This window comes from Penicillium canescens (genome assembly GCF_028828765.1).
Source record: "Penicillium canescens strain IBT 15451 chromosome Unknown utg000006l_segment0_segment0, whole genome shotgun sequence".
NCBI lineage: Eukaryota > Fungi > Ascomycota > Eurotiomycetes > Eurotiales > Aspergillaceae > Penicillium > Penicillium canescens.
Genome location: NW_026703968.1, coordinates 1,507,431 through 1,526,312, shown reverse-complemented (window position 1 = coordinate 1,526,312; position 18,882 = coordinate 1,507,431). Strand labels below are relative to the sequence as shown.

At 50.9% G+C, this 18,882-nt stretch overlaps 10 protein-coding genes across 10 annotated transcripts; 6 read left to right on the top strand and 4 right to left on the bottom strand.

Annotated features, from left to right (window-relative positions):
* Positions 1-205: 205 nt before the first annotated feature.
* Positions 206-2,365, bottom strand: N7446_009538 (peroxisomal copper amine oxidase; the record flags this gene model as incomplete). The annotated part of the gene is made up of 3 exons (XM_058518283.1): positions 206-552; positions 610-1,860; positions 1,912-2,365. The coding sequence occupies 3 exons, from the start codon at positions 2,363-2,365 to the stop codon at positions 206-208; spliced, it is 2,052 nt and encodes a 683-aa protein (XP_058369071.1).
* Positions 2,366-4,347: 1,982 nt separating this feature from the next.
* Positions 4,348-5,538, bottom strand: N7446_009537 (uncharacterized protein; the record flags this gene model as incomplete). The annotated part of the gene is made up of 3 exons (XM_058518282.1): positions 4,348-4,819; positions 4,917-5,263; positions 5,374-5,538. 3 exons carry the CDS (start codon positions 5,536-5,538, stop codon positions 4,348-4,350), a joined length of 984 nt encoding a protein of 327 aa, XP_058369070.1.
* Positions 5,539-6,158: 620 nt separating this feature from the next.
* Positions 6,159-7,640, bottom strand: N7446_009536 (uncharacterized protein; the record flags this gene model as incomplete). The annotated part of the gene is made up of 1 exon (XM_058518281.1): positions 6,159-7,640. The coding sequence occupies one exon, from the start codon at positions 7,638-7,640 to the stop codon at positions 6,159-6,161; it is 1,482 nt and encodes a 493-aa protein (XP_058369069.1).
* Positions 7,641-8,221: 581 nt separating this feature from the next.
* On the top strand, positions 8,222-9,153 carry N7446_009535 (O-methyltransferase; the record flags this gene model as incomplete). Its single annotated transcript, XM_058518280.1, has 3 exons — positions 8,222-8,266; positions 8,314-9,063; positions 9,112-9,153. The coding sequence occupies 3 exons, from the start codon at positions 8,222-8,224 to the stop codon at positions 9,151-9,153; spliced, it is 837 nt and encodes a 278-aa protein (XP_058369068.1).
* A 321-nt stretch (positions 9,154-9,474) lies between these two features.
* Positions 9,475-10,732, top strand: N7446_009534 (putative NAD binding Rossmann fold oxidoreductase; the record flags this gene model as incomplete). The annotated part of the gene is made up of 4 exons (XM_058518279.1): positions 9,475-9,757; positions 9,816-9,911; positions 9,977-10,380; positions 10,433-10,732. The coding sequence occupies 4 exons, from the start codon at positions 9,475-9,477 to the stop codon at positions 10,730-10,732; spliced, it is 1,083 nt and encodes a 360-aa protein (XP_058369067.1).
* A 290-nt stretch (positions 10,733-11,022) lies between these two features.
* Positions 11,023-11,993, bottom strand: N7446_009533 (uncharacterized protein; the record flags this gene model as incomplete). The annotated part of the gene is made up of 2 exons (XM_058518278.1): positions 11,023-11,497; positions 11,575-11,993. 2 exons carry the CDS (start codon positions 11,991-11,993, stop codon positions 11,023-11,025), a joined length of 894 nt encoding a protein of 297 aa, XP_058369066.1.
* Positions 11,994-12,640: 647 nt separating this feature from the next.
* N7446_009532 (uncharacterized protein) lies at positions 12,641-13,152 on the top strand (the record flags this gene model as incomplete). The annotated part of the gene is made up of 2 exons (XM_058518277.1): positions 12,641-13,083; positions 13,134-13,152. 2 exons carry the CDS (start codon positions 12,641-12,643, stop codon positions 13,150-13,152), a joined length of 462 nt encoding a protein of 153 aa, XP_058369065.1.
* Positions 13,153-14,002: 850 nt separating this feature from the next.
* N7446_009531 (uncharacterized protein) lies at positions 14,003-14,185 on the top strand (the record flags this gene model as incomplete). The annotated part of the gene is made up of 1 exon (XM_058518276.1): positions 14,003-14,185. The coding sequence occupies one exon, from the start codon at positions 14,003-14,005 to the stop codon at positions 14,183-14,185; it is 183 nt and encodes a 60-aa protein (XP_058369064.1).
* Positions 14,186-15,273: 1,088 nt separating this feature from the next.
* N7446_009530 (HPP family protein) lies at positions 15,274-16,213 on the top strand (the record flags this gene model as incomplete). Its single annotated transcript, XM_058518275.1, has 2 exons — positions 15,274-15,564; positions 15,635-16,213. 2 exons carry the CDS (start codon positions 15,274-15,276, stop codon positions 16,211-16,213), a joined length of 870 nt encoding a protein of 289 aa, XP_058369063.1.
* Positions 16,214-16,679: 466 nt separating this feature from the next.
* Positions 16,680-18,583, top strand: N7446_009529 (ATP-binding cassette family ATPase ARB1; the record flags this gene model as incomplete). The annotated part of the gene is made up of 3 exons (XM_058518274.1): positions 16,680-17,246; positions 17,317-17,462; positions 17,521-18,583. The coding sequence occupies 3 exons, from the start codon at positions 16,680-16,682 to the stop codon at positions 18,581-18,583; spliced, it is 1,776 nt and encodes a 591-aa protein (XP_058369062.1).
* Positions 18,584-18,882: the final 299 nt, after the last annotated feature.

Here is an 18,882-nt window from a genome sequence, read left to right as displayed (position 1 = left end):
GCAAGCAATGGTTAAAAGCCCATGGCTTTGGTTTTTAGATAAACGTATCCACCACGTAGCTATGAAGGCTCATCAGTGCACACATAAAGCATAAACAAAACAATGCATGCCAGTTTCTCTATTGGGAAAGACTTAATCAAAACCATATATACAAGAAGGCCACGCTATAAGTATCAATCTGCAACAATAATCCCATCAATCTGTTTCAAACCAACACGCTAGACCCATCACTCTTCTTGCACCCACATGAGCTCGTGCCAGCAGCCACTTGTGTAGGGGTACGAGCAAAGCTAGGCGGCACATCGAGGACAGGGTTACGGTCGAAGAAGTTACGCGGTCGAAGAAGCAGAGTCATAGGCTCAGCAGGCATGATAGGGTAGTCCTCCGGGGAGGGGAAATGGGTCAGACCGAAAGTATGCCAGAGAACGACATCCGTGTTATCGATAGAGCAGTTAGGGCCGGCGGCTTCAATCCAAGCTGGCAGACCTTCCGACGGTTCGCCGGAGGTTTGGGGCACGTGGCGACCAGCTGGGTGGATTTGTTCATCGTCGTCTGGATAAGTGCGTTAGAAAGGAATAAAAAAGTTAGAAGCTTTGAAGGGATACTCACATTTAGTAACGTGGACCGCATGGCGCGCGAAACCAGCTCGCTTCCAGACAAGTCCGCCCTCCTTGGGCAACAAGGGAGGCACCTCTCTGCTCACCAATTTATAGCACACCGGCTTCTTGCTGTGGGGATTGAGTTTGTTGGTGTTGGCCATTTCCCAGGTACGACCGGTGAACCCGTTATAATCGGACATTGACTCGCGCGGGGTGTTATACTTTGTCTTTTTGGCATAGAAGGCATTGCCGTATTTGTTCTCAGCGCTGCCTACTTCACCCTCTCCGCGAACAGCATCTACCTGGAAGACGGTGTTGTCTGGTCCGTCAATGTTCGGGTCGACACGGAGACAGAATAAGTGCTGGTGATTATGAGCATTTACGCCAGGGTAGACCTCAGTTCCCCAGCCGTGGGTGTCTTCACCGGGGTTTATGGCGTAGGTGTTGAGGATACCAGTCAGCTTGACCTCGAGCTGGACGGTGCCGTCCTGGTGGAAGATCCAGTACACGCAGTACTCGTAGTTGGCCGCGGTGAAGATGTGCGAGATGATCAACTTGCGGCCACGGGTGACAATCATAGACTCGTCCCGGAAATCGGTATGCTTGTATAGAATGCCGGCGTCTTCTTCGTGGATGCAGATGGCGTTCTTGATGATCGTGCTAGCACCGGCGCGGTTAACAAATGCCGCGTCCATGTAGTGGATTGCGCCCTTGCAGTCGCATCCGAGGGAAAGGCTGTTGGTCATGTATCCGCCACCGTATTCACCCAGGTCGAAGGCGTGTTTACGCTGGTGGGGGTGATCGGGGTTGCCGTATGGTACGACCATCTCTGCCAAGGACAGACGCCAGAAGACGGGTCGGACATTGCCCTTGTCGTTAAATGTGATGTTATTCAGGACAATGCCTTCTCGGTAGTTGAAACCGACGTGGATGCTCCAATTCTGCCACTCAATTGTCCGTCCCTTAACCTGGAACGACACGCCGTCGGGCTGAGTGATGTGGATTGGCTTGATGTCAGTTCGGTACCCGCCTTCCTTCTCGATAGCAGCTGGGTGGTAGTTGTTTGGTGGTGCCTTGCTGAGGGGCCTCCGTACCGGTGGCACATCGATGTGAATGATCTGTTTGGTCTCCGCGTTGTAGATTGGACAGAAGTCCAAGGGGTAGGTATACTGGGAGTCATCTGGATGAGGACGGTAGTACATAAGAGCTTGTTGCAGTCGGACACCAGTTCCGAAGCGTTCATCATACCCAATAGTCCAGGCTGTATCAATTGGTTAGCGTGGATCTTTACTGACAGGCAGGATACACTTACGGTCACAGTACACTTTGTGCATATCCTCCTTAGGAATTCCAATGATTCCACACTGCTCAATCACCTTGGGATCCTTGCGTACAACGTGTTCAACCTCCTGCAGATCCTCCATTGTGATCAGAGGCTGGACATTGGGCGTATGCTGCCATTGAATGATCTTCTTCTGGTCCAGATCAACAAGGCCATCATAAACATTGCCGCCAGGTGCAATGGCGACAACGTCGGCAGCCCGGGTAGGACGGGGAGCCTTCTCGGGATCCGCAACCCAAGCCATCATTTGAGCTTTGCGGGGCTCGTACAATGTGACGGCATTGAAGTTGAGGGAGCCATATTCCTTGCGGATTATATCAACAGCGGCATCAATCTCCGATGTAGACAAAGGATCAAGTGGGTGAGGGGCAGGCGCCGTGGCGCTGACCTGATGGGTCAGTTGCTGTAATCTGTCGAGTACCATGTTGTGTTGAGGTGTTTGAACTTTGAAAGGACGAGGGAGGTATATTGATCTCGGTGATAAAGCCCGAGCCAAGTAAGAAGTAGAAGATGATATTGAGATATCCCCTAGGCTCTGGCAGACTATTTAAGTGAGCTGCCTCATATCCCTACGTTATCTTATACTTCGCGGAGGCCGGATCCGCTGCCCTAATCGGGCTTAGCGTTATGACCCCACTCCCAAAATGGCGAAGTGATGCGTTCGTGCATCTTCATGATATTGGTCATAACCATTCATATTGATGTTACTAATATAATTCATATTTATTCTATGTGGAGTAGTGTGCCGTTTATCTTGTTTGTCGTATTAAGGGTATCGCATCATCTCTGAATAAGAATTTGCGTAGAGTCTATTCACGACTTCGGTATCTGCAAACATGTATATGTACCCAGAGCATGAAGGATAAAGGTGTCCCCCTATACGCTAGAAGAGACTAGACGCATAGCCGTGAAATGAACTGCCTTTCGCAACAAAATCGAATACTAGACCGTATGCTTAATAACGATATGATCGAATCAGGGACTACACACACTTCGTGACCTAGAAATGAGCAATATCTGAGGCTGCTGGTCCCATTAGCAAACGCATTTCTATTCCACAGCCACGGCGACACTTAACTATTATCTCCACGATTTTGCGGTTTGACATCCCGGGCAAAAATGACAACGTACTTCAATTTCCATAGTTAAAACTGTCTGAAACTCGGAATTTCTATGTTCTGTACAGAAGAAAAGTCCTCTGTGAGAAAAGCCCCCGAGATGCTATTTCCGTCAACGTCTTGCCGTAAACAAAGAAGTTCGAAATACCGGTCGTCTTCTCGCCATCTGGGAGCCGCTAACTGGCCCCGTAATGCTTCCGTAGTTGAAGAAAAAGCCTTGGAGTACTTGTAGAAGATGGGCACCCAGTTGAAGAACAGCTTTGACTACTTGCCTTCCTCACTTCCTTCCTTTTCTTGCTCGGCTTGCCTGCCATGCATTCAGCTGGTTGGGCCGTCCGGTGCCTTAATTGCCTGTCTTGCTCGGCTTTCCCGTTGTGTCACCACTGGTACCACTGAACTCTTCACTCCATTTTTCTCTTGTACTGACGCGGCCGTAGGCTCGGTTCTTCCACAGTCCCCCTACGCAACGATCAAACTACGCTTCAAGGTCAAGCACTGCAAAGAAACCAACGCTGGCCCAAAGTCTGTTCATCACAATGTCGAGACGCTTTAAGCCTTAGTGGAGTCAATATCAAGGATGTGTAGCCCGAATGTAAGTTCCTTGTTAATCGCACTTCGATACCCTTTGGTACTCTTTTGTGCCCTGTGCCCTACAATGCCCACTTCACATACGTAAATGAGCCTGTCTGTCACCGGCCAGATGACTGACCCGAAGTGCACTGGAGTCATTCCTCCCGCGGCTCTCCACGACATCCAGTCGTATTCAGAACTGTGAAGTGTGTTCCCCAAGCTGCCCGGCGACTCTACATTAGGGCTTCCTGCTTTGGGTTTACACGCTTCGATAACCCACACGTGGATATTTGAGTGTTGATATGCATGCTAATTGGCCTATAGAAGCGGGCGGCGAATCTCATACCTCTTTTGCAGTTGACTGATTTCCATACACCCGGGTGTCTACAAACTACGACTACAACAGGAAAGTTTGCTATGCAATACATCTATATTTTCCAAATTTAATCAAGCCAAAGCAGGACATACAATCGTAAACTCAAGGCCTAGCAGCACCAGAGAAACATGAGTAAAAAGAAACAAGGGCCTAAGGGCCTAAGCCCATCGAGGAAAAAAAAAAAGGGCATGATGCGCCAAACACCGCTTCCATGGGTCATATCCAAGACAAGACGCAAATAACCAAAAAAATACCCCAAAGCCAGACATATCAAATCCTCCGGGTATTTCACTGGAATCAAAGCCTGACCACATCCTACAAGTCTCCAATTCCAACCTCTTTTCAACGCCCATACCCGCTAACGGAAGATCCCCCATACCCAACAGAGGATCCCCCATACTCAGTCGGCGCAAACTGATCACCAGGGGCAGTATAGTGCTGTCCATGAGCCCCGCCGTAACCTGTGCTACCGTTATAATCATGGAGGACACCACCAGGCGCGGGAGCAGTGGGGTCGTAAGAGCCGTGCATCGCGGACCGGCCGTGTGCATTGCCTAGGTCGTCGACCTCGCTTTGCTGGAGGAGGGCGTAGTCCTCGTCCTGATCACCGCGGGAAGAGGCGGCCATTCCACCGCCACGGCCTGAGCGGAAGTCATCTTCGTCTTCCTCGAAGTCGTGGGCCGGGTTCGAGGAAAAGGCAGCCTTGGTCTGGGCTGCGAAGGTGGGGTCTGAGACTGCGTCGGGGAGTGTGCCTGTGCGGCGGAAGTGCATCACGTTGCGGAAAGACATCCAGGCGGTGATGGCGAATAGGATACTGTGTGGGGACATGATGTTAGCGTGATTCGCGGTTGACCGGTCCTGCTCGCATCGAGCTAGGCAGATATCAGGTCCCAGATCCAAGATGCACGTACAAGATAAAGACACCAATAATGGTAGTCGCCTCGCTAAGCTTGCACTTAGCAGCACTTCCATAAGCCCAGTTATCACACCCAGTCTTAGAACTGCTATCGCTATTCGTCGCCCTCTTCGTCGTAGACTTCGAATCCGAGCTCGACTTCGAGTCCTTGTCACTGCTATCCGAAGACCCCTTCGACTTGCCCTGCGCAACATACGACGCAAGACAAATCCAAGCACTAGCCCAGAGAATCGTATAGAGAATATCGACACAGGCAAAGGCGTAAACGTTTCCGAAGCGGCGGGCGCGCGGCCACATTGGTACGGCGACTAGGTAGACGAGACCGGGGATACTGAGCCAACACTATAAATCATGCGAAAAGGGTATGTTAGCAATGCAACTTCTTTTCTCAACACGAACCTGAGCCTGCTGCAGCAAGATGCGACTTGATTTCCAGGGTATGCGCAACTCACCAGACCCCAGTACCACCCCGTGCGCCCGTCAATACCATCGCCTTTTGTCCAGATAGCGATAGTCAGCGCCCAGGCGATGAAGATGATGAACGCTTGTGTGAAATGCAGGATGTTCTTCGTGCGTCCTAGGCTTCCGCCTGAAGGGCGCGGCATTTGGAACTTCATGTTGTGCAAGGGCGGGGTGTTTCAACCATGTACAAGTAGTTGTTCAAGGGATGGAGATGTCGTTGTATTGCATTGACAGGGGATGGTCAGATTGCAGTCAGTAAGGTAAAAAAAAGTGACAGCGGAATGTGGGCGGAGGCTGTGTTGAGGCTCGGGGGAAATGTTCTGTTTTGTTTTGGTTGGTAGCTTCGTATTGCCCAACGCTCGTATGTGGGAGTTGGAGGGATGCAGATGGAGATGTTTGGATATTGAGTAATTCGAAGGTGACTTGAGAGTTCGAATGTTCGAGTGTTCAAGTGAATTTGGGTCTTGTTTCCACCGTCTACGTATGCCATCCCCGACGATCATCGCCCAGGCGACAGCCCGTGGATCTATTTTCGGAACTCAGGCTTGGCATATCTTTCAGCACTTATTACAGACATATGCAAGGATAATCGTGATGCCTGCTATAACATCATCGCGCATTATATGCAAAGCCTCCATTGGATCCACACGGTTCGAAATTCGCTGGGAAATAGAAGAAACTTGCAGTTCAACTGTTCATAATATTCGTTCATACTCACATTGCTCATATACACACACATCACCGCTCACATACTCATATGTATCAATCATCATTTTTACAAGCCGACCTCTCGAGTCTGTTTCACTAATACCCAAATCTCCCGCAGTGGCTGGTAGACATGAACCTGCCACCACCAAGGAAGAGGATCTTGAAATGAGAATAGTGGATCTTTCCAGAACAATAACCGCACAAATTCTGCCTTGGACAATTCAAGTATCTGGATTCCATGCCGCAACAAGGAGAATTGTAAGAGCAAAGCTGAAAAACGGCCCGCTGTAGAAAAACTGGCTATCGACGTCGTACGCGATGATGACAGTGTCGGTGTCGTCTTCGAAGAAGCATCAATCGGATCAGAAGGAAACACAGATAGATATCCTGCAATGGGGCAGGAAATATCCTGCAAAAGATGCTCAACCGCTTTCGCGCCGGGGATACAGCCGGCAATGTACACTGCATGTCGAACAGAATGAGCATCAAACTCCTCATCCACCATAAGCCTAACAGAGAGATGCCCCGTCAAGCGAGTCCCGATTTTAGCCGCAAAGTTCTGCATGAGCTGGTGAATCGCAGCAGCCAACGCCTCATCCAAGCGCGAGGTACCCCATGGCGAAGAATGCGCATCCGACAACCGGACATTGATCGCTTGGACTTGACCACGGACAACGAGGATATCGGCAAAAAGCTCTCCCAACCTATAATGTTGCTGCAAGACCCAAGGCCGGTCCTTGGAAATCTGAATCTCACTGATACTGGAGTAAGTCTTGCTAGTCGTACGTTTCGGTAGACGCATAGCCTTATCATTTGCAGACGGGCTAGCGCGCAACATCTGGTAAGATTTCGACGGCGACCGATGCAAGATCTTATGCACAGAGTCGCGCGATAGAACCTTATGATACTCTAACCCGGGAAGACCTCTTTCAATCACCAACTGCCGAAAGGCATCCGGGTGGCTGAAGCAAGCGGCCAGCTCGGTGTCAAAGGTAATACATTTGCAGCCGGTACGGCTCTCGACAACCTGTCGCGCTGTTGCGTCTTCGCTGGAGGTTGCCTTGGGCGAGCACGGAATCCACACATCCACTTTTTCGCGATGGATCACGTCAAGTAGTCTGGAAATGTAATGGTCCTTTGGAATGCGGTAGAATGCCTGCAGGGCCTTGGACATGCTTGCGCCAGACCGGACGGGGAGATCCAAGTCGGTAACATCGGCTCCGACCACGCGATGGCCCTCTGCGGCCCATGCCCGTGCAAGTGCTAGAGCATGAGAGGCTCCCACGCCTGTGATTAGCACTGTCTTTGGGTAGAAGCGAACGTTTCGTCGTGTTCTGCGATAGCTGGCTACCGATCGGAGATATGCTAGACAACTCGCGACGGCGAGGATGGTATTATCGAGGGATAATAGTGAAAATGAGAGACAGATGCGGAAGAGGTGCCAGAAGACTCGGGATACGGTCCCTGATGAAACGGAGGCTGCGGTAGATTTGATGAACATTTTGAGCCTTTGTTTCACCACTGGCGGTGGGATTACGTCCCGGTTCATTTGGCCCTGGGTTGACAGGGTGGGGGAGAGGGTCAAAGAACCTCGAAAGGTTTGGGTTGAGGTTAGGACATTGTGGAATGCTGGAAATGTGAGGGAGGCTGGTGAGGGGGCGCTTGGCTGAGGTGCAGATCTAGTTCGGTGTGACAAGACACTTATGCAAACAACCTCGATCTCTCGGCACTCAGGGTTCAAGAGGACTGTCCAGAGTGGGGGAGAGGTCTAGGCTTATGGTATCGGATCCCTTAAGGCTGCTACCCCCGAGCTGTCATTCTGGGATCAAGTTTCCGATCTTTATCAACTTTATCAATCTCGGACAAGACTTCCTAAATGATGAGTATCACGTCTTCGTATGAACATATATGGATCAAGAACGACGCCATTTGATGCATTTAATGCGACTGCCTGCGATGAGTGTGCTCGGACTTGCTCTCTCTGAGGTATTTATTCCCGAGCTGCCGGACTATAAGTTTTCGGCGCCTGAAGTATGACCTCACCGTTCACCGTTCACCGTTCACCGAGTTTTCAGCTGCGTATCTGGTTGATCCCATTTCATACTCATAAAGAATTTCGAGTCTCTCAAAATGGCAACTGACCAACAGCCGCATCCCAACCCCCGGGAGCTCTCCGTAGGTTGTCTGTCCTCTCATCGTCATTTCAACTAACCCTAGTCCAGCGTGAACCAGGCAGAGAGTTGAAGCTCCTGCACTTCATCTATGGCCAGCCAAACCTGGACGAGATCCGCGGCCACCCGCAAAAGGTGATCGACCTGATCCACGAGTTCGAAAAGGAATACCGCTTGATAAACGTCGGCCCTGAGAAGGGCGAAATCGTCACAAAGCTCATAGACGAAGTCAAGCCCAAGACCATGATCGAACTCGGCTGCTACGTAGGCTACTCGGCAATCCTATTCGGCGACGCAGTCCGTCGCAACGGCGGCGAACGCTACCTAAGTCTAGAATTGAACCCGGAATTCGCAGCCATCGCCAACATGCTTATCGAGCTGGCGGGATTACGCGACTTTGTGCGCGTCATCGTCGGCCGCAGCGACGTATCACTCCACAAACTGATTACCTCGGGCGACGTCAAGAAAGTGGAACTCCTCTTCATCGACCATTATAAGCCCGCATACACCACCGACGTCAAACTGTGCGAGCATTTCGGAGCAATCGTGCCCGGCTCAGTGCTCGCCGCAGACAATGTCATTTACCCGGGGAACCCGCCATATCTGGAATTCGTCCGCAGTACGGTGAAACAAAAGCGAGAGAAGGCAAAGGCTGGACCTTCCAAGGGTTATGACACCACCGGTATGCCCGAGAGCACGGTGCAGTCATTTGTGGGTAAAGACGATGTGCCCACTTTCGACTTTGTGGGGAATCCGAACTTGGTGTACCAGAGCGAGTTGTGTCAGCCTGAGGGTTTGGGGGTGAGCGAAAAATCTTCTTCTTCTTTTTCTGTTGCTAACTATTCATAGGACGCCATTGAGGTCACAAGATGTGTGGGAGTGGAGGATTAGCCAGAATAGGATGACGCACAAGTGGAGGTTGCGGCCGAGACGTGGGATATCCAGAGGTTAAGACACACCTTGAGAATACAATGGATTATCAAGCAGGGACACAGTACTCCGTAGCCCGCGGTTAGATGTCCGAGATGAATATAGTAGAGTCTTCCGAGTGTAGAAATATGAAGTGGCGGCAACCCGAGTCGACCTTTGAACCCCACCAGACCCAAACGTTGCCGTCGCCAGGACCTTCCCTCGTTCCCCGCGTACTTATTTCCGGGGATATATAAGTTCATCTCTTCAGCCCTCTTTCCTCAATTAAATCACACATTCATCATGGCCAGCAAGACTTACAACGTTGGCATTGTCGGCTACGGCTTCAGTGCAAAGATCTTCCATATTCCCTTCGTTGCCGAGGTCCCGGAGCTGAAGCTCTATGCCGTCGTCCAGCGCACCCCGAAGGCGGACGATGATGCCGAGAAGGACCACCCCGGTGTGAAGTCCTTCCGCACCACGGAGGAGATGGTCCAGGACCCTGCGATTGACATCGTGATCATTACCACCGCCCCCGACTCCCACTTTGCTCTCTCCAAGCTGGCGCTAGAGGCTGGCAAGCACGGTACGTGTCTGGAAGTCCTGGATAAGCGTATACCCAGCTAACCCAATACGCGTCATAGTCGTCTGCGAGAAGCCCTTCACCCCCACCACCCAGGAAGCCGATGAGCTCATCGCCATCGCAAAGAAGAACAACAAGCAGCTCGCCGTGTTCCAGAGTACGTCCCACCAGCCCAAACCGAACCAATTGCTAGAAAGCCTAGACTAACAATACAACCGATAGACCGCCGCTTCGATGCCGACTTCGTTACCCTCTCCAAGCTGATCAAGAACGGTTCCCTCGGCCGCATCTCTGAGTTCGAATCCCACTTCGACCGCCACCGTCCCCAGGAGCCCGCCGCCGATAGCCACAAGTGGAAGAACAAGGTTATCCCCGGTGGCTCTGCCATCTACGACCTCGGCGCCCACCTGATAGACCAGGCCTACTGCCTATTCGGTCTGCCCCAGCGGGTGACCGGCTTCATTGGCTCCGCCCGTGAGGTCAACTCCTCCGGCTTCGAGGACGCCTTTACTGTCCTTCTACACTACGCCAATGGCACTATGGTCACTGCCAAGGCGACCGTCGTCAGCCCGGAAGACGAACAGCTGCGCTTCTGGGTGCGCGGTGACAACGGCAGCTTCAAGAAGGTAAGACTGCCCAATTGCGCATCAGTTGTTCATATATTAACGGCCTCTTTAGTTCCATCTTGATATCCAAGAAGACCAGCTCAAGGCTGGCATCATGCCCGCCGACAATGGCTACGGTCGTGAGCCCAGCGAGCGCTACGGTACTTTGACCACCATTCAGGGTGGCAAGCCCGTCAAAGAGGTCGTTCCCACTGTCGAGCCCCCTACCTACACTGAGTACTACCGCAAGCTTGTTCGTGCTCTTGGTGGTGACGGTGCCCTGCCTGCTAGTGGTGCTGAGGCTCGCGAGGTCATTCGCTTGATTGAGCTGGCCCGTGAGAGCTCCCGTACTGGCCGTACCCTCGATGTTTAAGCTCGGGGTTTGTAAAACGCAACGACGATTATGATCTGATAAAGAGTAAATAAATTGATTTTCTGAATTTATATTATCTATTTTGTGATTGGGATATCCCACCTAGTCAGTATGTATGAGCCCTAGTCTAGGGAATTAAAGTGTCAGACAATGTGGCCGACTATACACAACAGTCACAGGCCATAAACGTCGCCAGGTATCAAAGATATATACTTGCAACCCGACCTGAACAACCACGCAAAATCCCCAATATATACAGCCACCGCTATAAAATACCAAACCAAACCCCGTCAAACATCCCTCAAACACCCTTCCCTCAAATACAAATCATCAAAAGACAACCCAACACACCAAGCCCTAGGAAACTCCATTCCCCACTTCCCCATAAGCCCCGCAAGATCTCGTTCCGAGCCAGGAACAACATTAACAAAAACCCGATCTGAATGAGACATAGGCTCAGAATGAACAGCGCCCTCTTCCTCCCCAACCCGGAAAAACACACACTGCCCCCGCGCCGCTTGCACAATCGCACCATCATGAGCCAACTGAGTTGCTAGTGTCGCTCGTACTGATTCCGCTGCCATGGCGCATCCGATACAGCGGATTGAGAGGCACATGTGGTCTGGGTTCTTGGCACGGGCGGTTTGTTTTGCTGATTTTTGGGCAGTGCGGGCATGCGGTGTTGAGACTATTGGAATGAAGAGGGTTCCTGGGCCTAGGAGGGTTGTTGTTAGTTTCCAGTTTGGGGGGTTGGGATTTCGATTGCTGTTTTGGGTGTTGGTATTGATGTTGATGTTGTAGGTTGGTTCTGGGGGTTTATTTGTGGTTTGAGGATATTAGACAGCTGGAAGAAGCGTGTTCGCTTTGAGGGTGTGGTAGTAGTGGTTGGTGATGGTGATGGTGGTGGTGGTGATGGTGGAGCAAAGAATAGATCATCCGTATGCCAGCGCGGAATGTCGAATTCATGTGTTGCTTTACTTGCTCGGATTGTGAGCCAGTAGTGAGCTTGGTTGTTTTTTGATAGGAATTCATGGACGTATGTTAGGAATGAGAAGAGGGATGGTAAGATTGAGCCGTTAATTGTTGCTTCGGCCCAGGTATTGAAAGAGCCTGGGAGAGTATGTGCGTCTAGAGATAGGAGGGGTCCACAGTAGGTCCATGAGGATGTTGTTTTGAGGGTGATTTGGTTGTCGAGTTGGTCTTGAGGGTTGATGGCAGGGTATGGTAGCATTTGGAAGTCCGGTAATGCGTTGACCTCCATCGTGGAATAGCTTGTCATCCGAAGTAAATGATTTTCTTCAGGGGCATGGCACAATGTAAAATTCATTCGAGCTTGGGGAAGGGAAATGCTCAGGCCGCTTGCACCATGTGACCGTGAGACAACAAGCTACACCTGGGCGTATTTTTCAACTTAACTTACGCTTCATTGCGGGGCCTCTGAGAGTTGGGGGCTGTAGCCTTGTAGGGCGATTAGGTAGACTTAGGCAACAACTTGGAGATCTTGGAGACCTCGGAGATCTTTCTTTTTCCGGGTGATTGGAGTAAACTTAGAAGCTGAAGTTACCACAAGGGTCAACAATGTGTATGTATATAGGAAGTAATATGCGGACAAAGAAAAGTTATGCGGATATTACGCTAGTATTATTAGGCTTTGAATTTATTATGGCCCGGGTATACTTCAGAGCTGTTAATATCCTCAGAAATAGGAGCTTGCCCTACGCCTACAGTATTGGAATGAGCGGCTCGAGATATATAGTGATTGATTGGCATCTTCCGGCAGGTGGGCTAGCTCTGCATCAGGAGGGGTTGCGCTCAACAACACATTCGTCCTTGGCACGAAACTCCGAACAGCTTCCGAATTTACTAGATGCAGTTCTTTGAATCTAGTCAATTTGCTTCGTTTTTGGGATGGCGGAAGTTATTGGTGTGGTTTCGGGCGCCATCACGTTCGCAACTGTTGTCGCCCAAGTCACTGAGTCTATAATCACGACCAAAGATTGCTGGTGCCAGTTTCGTGATGCACCCACTGACCTCAAATACCTGATGCGGGATCTTGAATTGTTTGGACTCATTCTAGCCGAAATCCAGGAAGATCAATCGCAAGACGCATTCGCATTCGCCCTAAAGGGCAATAGACACGCTGTGCAAAGTCTGGAATTTGGCAGCGAAGCCGCCGCGAACTTGCAAGAGCTATCTAATGAGCTTTTGCGTGACATGAATTCCTCTCATCGCCTGCGAAAATCATATGCTGCCGCAAAAATGGTGATGCACAGAGGGAAACTAGAAAGGCATATGGCCCGACTGCGAAACGCGATTCAGTTGCTATCACTGTCTCAGCAGTGCTATACTAGGTTTGTAATATCTGATATACTGCAATTCTCCTACCTAATAATACAAGTAGAGCGCTTCTACGGGTCTAACCTGATTTGATTGCCGAGAGACTAGTGCAAGACAAGCAAAGCACAGCAACATTCAAGCCGAAAGGTATACCAGCAGGGTGCGTTCCTGCCTAGGTGTACAAGGTAATCATGATTAATTAGTCTTCGCTAACGCGTCGAGCAACAGAGGGCCATTTAAAGGATGAACGAACCGAATTACTGAATGACCCGACAGAAAGGGTGTCTTAGGGCGGGATATCACACCACACACACATCTAAGTACTTGTGGCGTCTCAGTTTACCGTCCTGGCTGAGTTCAAAAAGGCCCTAGAAGTATACAGCGAGAGACTTCATCACGGCTGGCAATGGGTTTTTCGAACGTACAATGTGATCCCATCAACATCAAAGGTAGTCTCATTGATAGCTAGCAAAATTGAAGATTTATAAAACCTATTTGCTATAAAATAGGCCTCTCCGTTCGACCCAACCGGTCGCTTCGGATACACGCTCCTACACGTATATTGAAGTCCGTAGTCTACATCTACCGATGATAGCCAAGAGTTGCTAAATAGATTTTTTCAAGAACGCTATGCTCGGGCCTAGGAAGGAGCAGATGTTGAAATTTCTCCTCGATCAAGGAGTTGACTCCTCTATCGTAGGCAACCATCCCAATCTTGAAACGCCTCTCAATATGCTGGTATTCTGTGGGGCCCTAGGACTCGGCAAGGGCCAACCATTGTTACCGTGTTTACATCTTCTACTTCGCTATAGGAAAGAGACATCTTATGAAGACACGCTAGAAGAAACGATTAGGGGAGTCTTATCCCGATTTCGTGGTTCAAGCGAGGAGTTCAAGTTTCTATAGCAACATTGCTGTCCTTCGTATTACGAAATGACCCAAGGGACAAGAATTGCAGTGGCTGCCACGGCCGCATATGGTGTGTGGGATGCCTATCATATGCCTGAATTGATCCAAACGATGCTTGGACCAAATCTTTTGACGGCCGAAGATCTCCAACTCGAAGGACCCTGGCGTTTCGATTCAAAGAAGACGACCTTGTGCATTGTGTCGTGAGAAAGGTCGTGGCAAGTCAGGCTGCTCTGCAAAGGCCTCATCCATGGAAAAGACGAGTTCGCCATCAGAGTCAGACCTCCGGACAATCTCTTGGCATCAACATGAGGGAAGGCTATTACTATCTTTACAAATCGTGGAATAAATTCTTTATGGAGTTTCTTCAAGCTGATGTGGTTTTGAACCACCAACAGACTCTGTTGCTTGCATTTTTAGAGGGAAATCTCGACTGGCTCGACGTGTCTAAATGTCAGGTCTCGTCTCCAACTGAAGCACTTCGAAAATGGTTAACAGATCTAAAATCTGCTGGCATTGATTTACAAAAGTTCGGGGGAAAAGAGGACAGCATCTGGAAAGCGGAACTTAGCCAAAGAAACTTTGGTCCTGGAGATGAAGAAAATGGTTGCCATCGACTGATAGGATTCTCTCATGGCTCATGTGTTAATGACTGGTCTGTGTGGCTATCTCCATGGGATAACTTCATAAGACATTTCTGGAGCCCGATAGAGCTACCTATAGAGACGATGGCCGGTGAATGGCCCAGAGAATGAATATTCCCAGCAACATTTTCGTTAATGATGAAACTACAATCTAACTTAGCCATACCTTATATATAAGGGGGATGCGAAAGGACTCGTACTCTCTAAATCAGTTCAGTCAGATTTCGCATGTTGAATCTGGAATAGAATACCACGACTATCAGTAAACAACTCATAGCATGGATATATCGAAGAACAGAGACATTAGGGCTTGTATACTCCGTGCAGTGACGCAGTACTCAGCAGGACCACTCGTCATGCCAAGCCACTAGTCCTGAAAAGGGATTTCTGTTACCACACGCAAAACGATGAGTGGAAGACGGCGAAACACCCAGAAGTGTCAAGGGAATAATTCCCCGAGTCCGCGGAGAAGCTCTGATATTGCGTGTTAAGCGGCACACATGAGGTATCGATCACTGATGGGGTGTCTATCCTCCAAATATCTCCCTCGGGCTGATGCCTCCCGATGATATCCTGAGATTTGCACCGGCATAAACTACGAAAGGAACAAAGGACATTTAGAGAGCACTGAGATCTGCTGGGATACCTACCATGACGCCCTCTCCGCATGGATCAGTGACCTTGTCTGACCCGTCGACCTGGCAGTTTGATATCGGTCGGTATATCAACCCGTTCGTGCCAGCGCCGCGATGGCATCTCGTCCCAAAGCCTGTGGCTCGTATGCTGGGTCATCGGGAAGAATCTCCCAAGCCTGTGGGTAATATTCCGATCGCCTTCTGGTCGCTGGTCGGCGCATTTTGCGGTGTTGCGTTGGTGGCATCAGTTTCGAAACGAGTGCCCTCGTTTGAGGCCCGTGGTGCACCGGCCATTATTGGCAGTTTTGTAAGTGATGGATGGACTGGATCCGGATCGAGATCAGTGACACCTGGGCTGACTATCAATCTTTGAATAGGGTGCCGCTGCAGTCCTTGAATTCTGCGCCATCGAGTCGCCCTTCGCGCAGCCCCGCAATGCGATCGTAAGTCAGATTCTTGCATGTATTATTGGGGTTGGGATCTCGAAGTTGTTCGCCTTGAATCCCCATGCCGGGGCGTATACCGAACTGGGGGGTGCGCTTGCATGTGGGATTACCACAGCGGCTATGGTCCTCACCAATACTGTACACCCGCCGGCGGGTGCAACAGCCCTTTTGGCAGTAACAAATCCTCAGACGGTTGGGTTGGGCTGGTTTTTGATCCCGGTGATGTTGTTGGGCGTCACGCTCATGGTGGCCGCGGCTTTGGTGATCAACAATGTGCAGCGTCGGTATCCGCTTTACTGGTGGACTTCGCATCCATTGGCTGTGCCTAGACAGGACCTGGAGGAGATTCGACATGAGAAACCACCGAGTTTCCTACGTAACTACGAGGATAGTCTGACGGATGTTCCTCGAAGGCTGGTGGTAGAGCGGGGGGATATTTCGGTGCCAGATGGAGTGACGCTTTCTGCTGAAGAGACAGAAGTGTTGGAGAAGATTAGTGAGAGACTTTAAGCCAAGAATATATCACTATCTACATATGAAAATAATGCGCAACAGAGTCCTCCGTAGATGTTATCGGGAAGGTGGCAAATTGACACCTCAGGCCGTACTGCGGTGACGTCTCTCCCAATCAGCGTCGACTTATGTACTCGGCCCACTGAGGATTTTTTTATTTCTCAACTCTTCGACTGAAAGGACTGAAATTCTTCAACGCATTCACATATCCTATCGTGAGCACTGCCCCTGCTGTGCTGAATTTCTCCCACTGACGTCGTCGCAGAATTATATCGATAAGGGCAAACCAGGCACTCCACTGCTTTGCGCCCCTCCATTTGTCTCCGCCCCGCCAGGCGATCCACTCAGCCTTTTTGCATTTCTCTTCAATCTCTTTCCACTGGTGTCATCCTTTCTCCTTCCTCCCACCCGTCTTTCCCTTCCTTTCCCTTTTTCCACCTTATACCCTCGTCACACCGCCAACATGGTTTCCGCCTCGAAGGCTGCCCGTATGGCCAAGCGTGCCGATGAGAAGAAGCCCAAGAAGGGCGGCAAGGACGAGCCTCAGCTCGATGCCAACGGCAAGCCCATTGTCTCTGACGCTCCTGCCACCACCGACCAGAAGGCCGTCGACAAGCTCACAGCCCAGATGGACAAGCACGGTCTGTCTGATCGTGTCACCACCGGTGTGCTGTCGTCTCTGCCCGCCTCTCGCGATGTCAAGATTACCTCCACCTCCCTCGTGTTCCACGGAAAGGTCCTCGTCACCGACTCCACCCTCGAGCTAACCTACGGTCGTCGTTACGGTCTTCTGGGTGAGAACGGTTGTGGAAAGTCCACCATGCTCAAGTCCATCGCTGCTCGCGAGTTCCCCGTCCCTGAGCACGTCGATATCTACCTTCTGAACGAGGGTGCTCCTCCCAGTGACCTCGGTGCCCTTGAGTGGGTTGTCCGTGAGGCTGAGCGCCAACTCGAGGCCATGGAGAAGAAGGCCGAGGATGTTCTTGAGGCCGAGGGTCCTGACAGCCCCATCCTCGAGGATCTCTATGACGTATGTTCTCACCGTCTTTTTTTTTTTTTTTTTTTTTTTGGACTGAACTCAGGCTGACCCATTGCTATAGAACATTGACAAGATGGATCCTTCCACTTTCCACGTCCGTGCCTCTCTCATTCTGACTGGTCTCGGTTTCAACAAGCACACCATCAACAAGAAGACCAAGGATATGTCCGGTGGTTGGCGTATGCGTGTGGCCCTTGCCAAGGCCCTGTTCGTCAAGCCCTCTTTGCTCTTGCTCGATGACCCCACTGCCCATTTGGACTTGGAGGCGTGTGTGGCTTGAGGAGTACCTCAAGAAGTGGGACCGTACCCTGATCCTTGTTTCCCACTCCATGGATTTCCTCAACGGTGTCTGCACCAACATGCTGGACATGCGTGGTCAGAAGCTCCTCTACTACGGTGGTAACTACGACTCTTACCACAAGACCCGTAGTGAGCAGGAGACCAACCAGATGAAGGCCTACGCCAAGCAGCAGGAAGAAATCCAGCACATCAAGAAGTTCATTGCTTCCGCTGGTACCTACGCCAACTTGGTGCGTCAGGCCAAGTCCCGCCAGAAGATTCTCGACAAGATGGAGGCCGATGGTTTCATCCAGCCTGTCCTTGCCGACCGTGTCTTCACCTTCCGCTTCGCCGATGTCGACAAGCTCCCTCCCCCAGTTCTGTCCTTCGACGATGTCAGCTTCTCTTACTCCGGTAATTGGGAGGACACCCTCTACGAGCACCTCGACTTCGGTGTGGACATGGACTCCCGTACCGCCCTCGTCGGCCCCAACGGTGTTGGCAAGTCCACGCTACTCCGTCTGATGACCGGCAAGCTCAGCCCCATCGGTGGCCGTGTCAGCCGTCACACCCACTTGAAGCTCGGCATGTACTCCCAGCACTCCGCCGAGCAGCTTGACCTCACCAAGTCCTCTCTGGAGTTCGTCCGTGATAAGTTCCCCGAGAAGTCCCAGGACTACCAGTACTGGCGCCAGCAGCTCGGCCGCTACGGTCTGAGCGGTGAGGGCCAGACTGCCCTCATGGGTACCCTCTCCGAGGGACAGAAATCTCGTATCGTCTTCGCCCTGCTCGCAATTGAGTCCCCCAACATGATCCTGCTGGACGAGCCTACCAACGGTCTCGACATCCCCACCATCGACTCCCTTGCCGATGCCATCAACGCCTACAGCGGTGGTGTTGTCGTCGTGTCCCACGATTTCCGTCTCCTCGACAAGATCGCCAAGGACATCATGGTCTGTGAGCACAAGACCGTCCGCCGCTGGGATGGCTCCATTGGAGAGTACAAGAACTACCTCCGTAACAAGATGTTGTCGGCCGGTGCTGTCTAGTGCGCTTCTCTTGCTTTCGCTTCTCCTTGCTCCATTTTTTTCCATGTTTCCTTTTTCATGTTTCCTTTTTCATTGATGACGACGAAATGCTAGACGAGAACTGAAGGAATACAATGCCCCATTTGCGGTGCTAAAAGTTTGGCTCCCACTGGGAGACGTTCTGACACAAAAAGTTCCTTGGTTTTGGGATGGGTTTCATTTTATTTTCCTTTCATTTGTTAGATCGTTTATCCTTGCTTCCATGCGCTAGATGAGGTGCTTTTGGTCGCTTGGGATTTGTGCGTTGGTTGTCATACTCG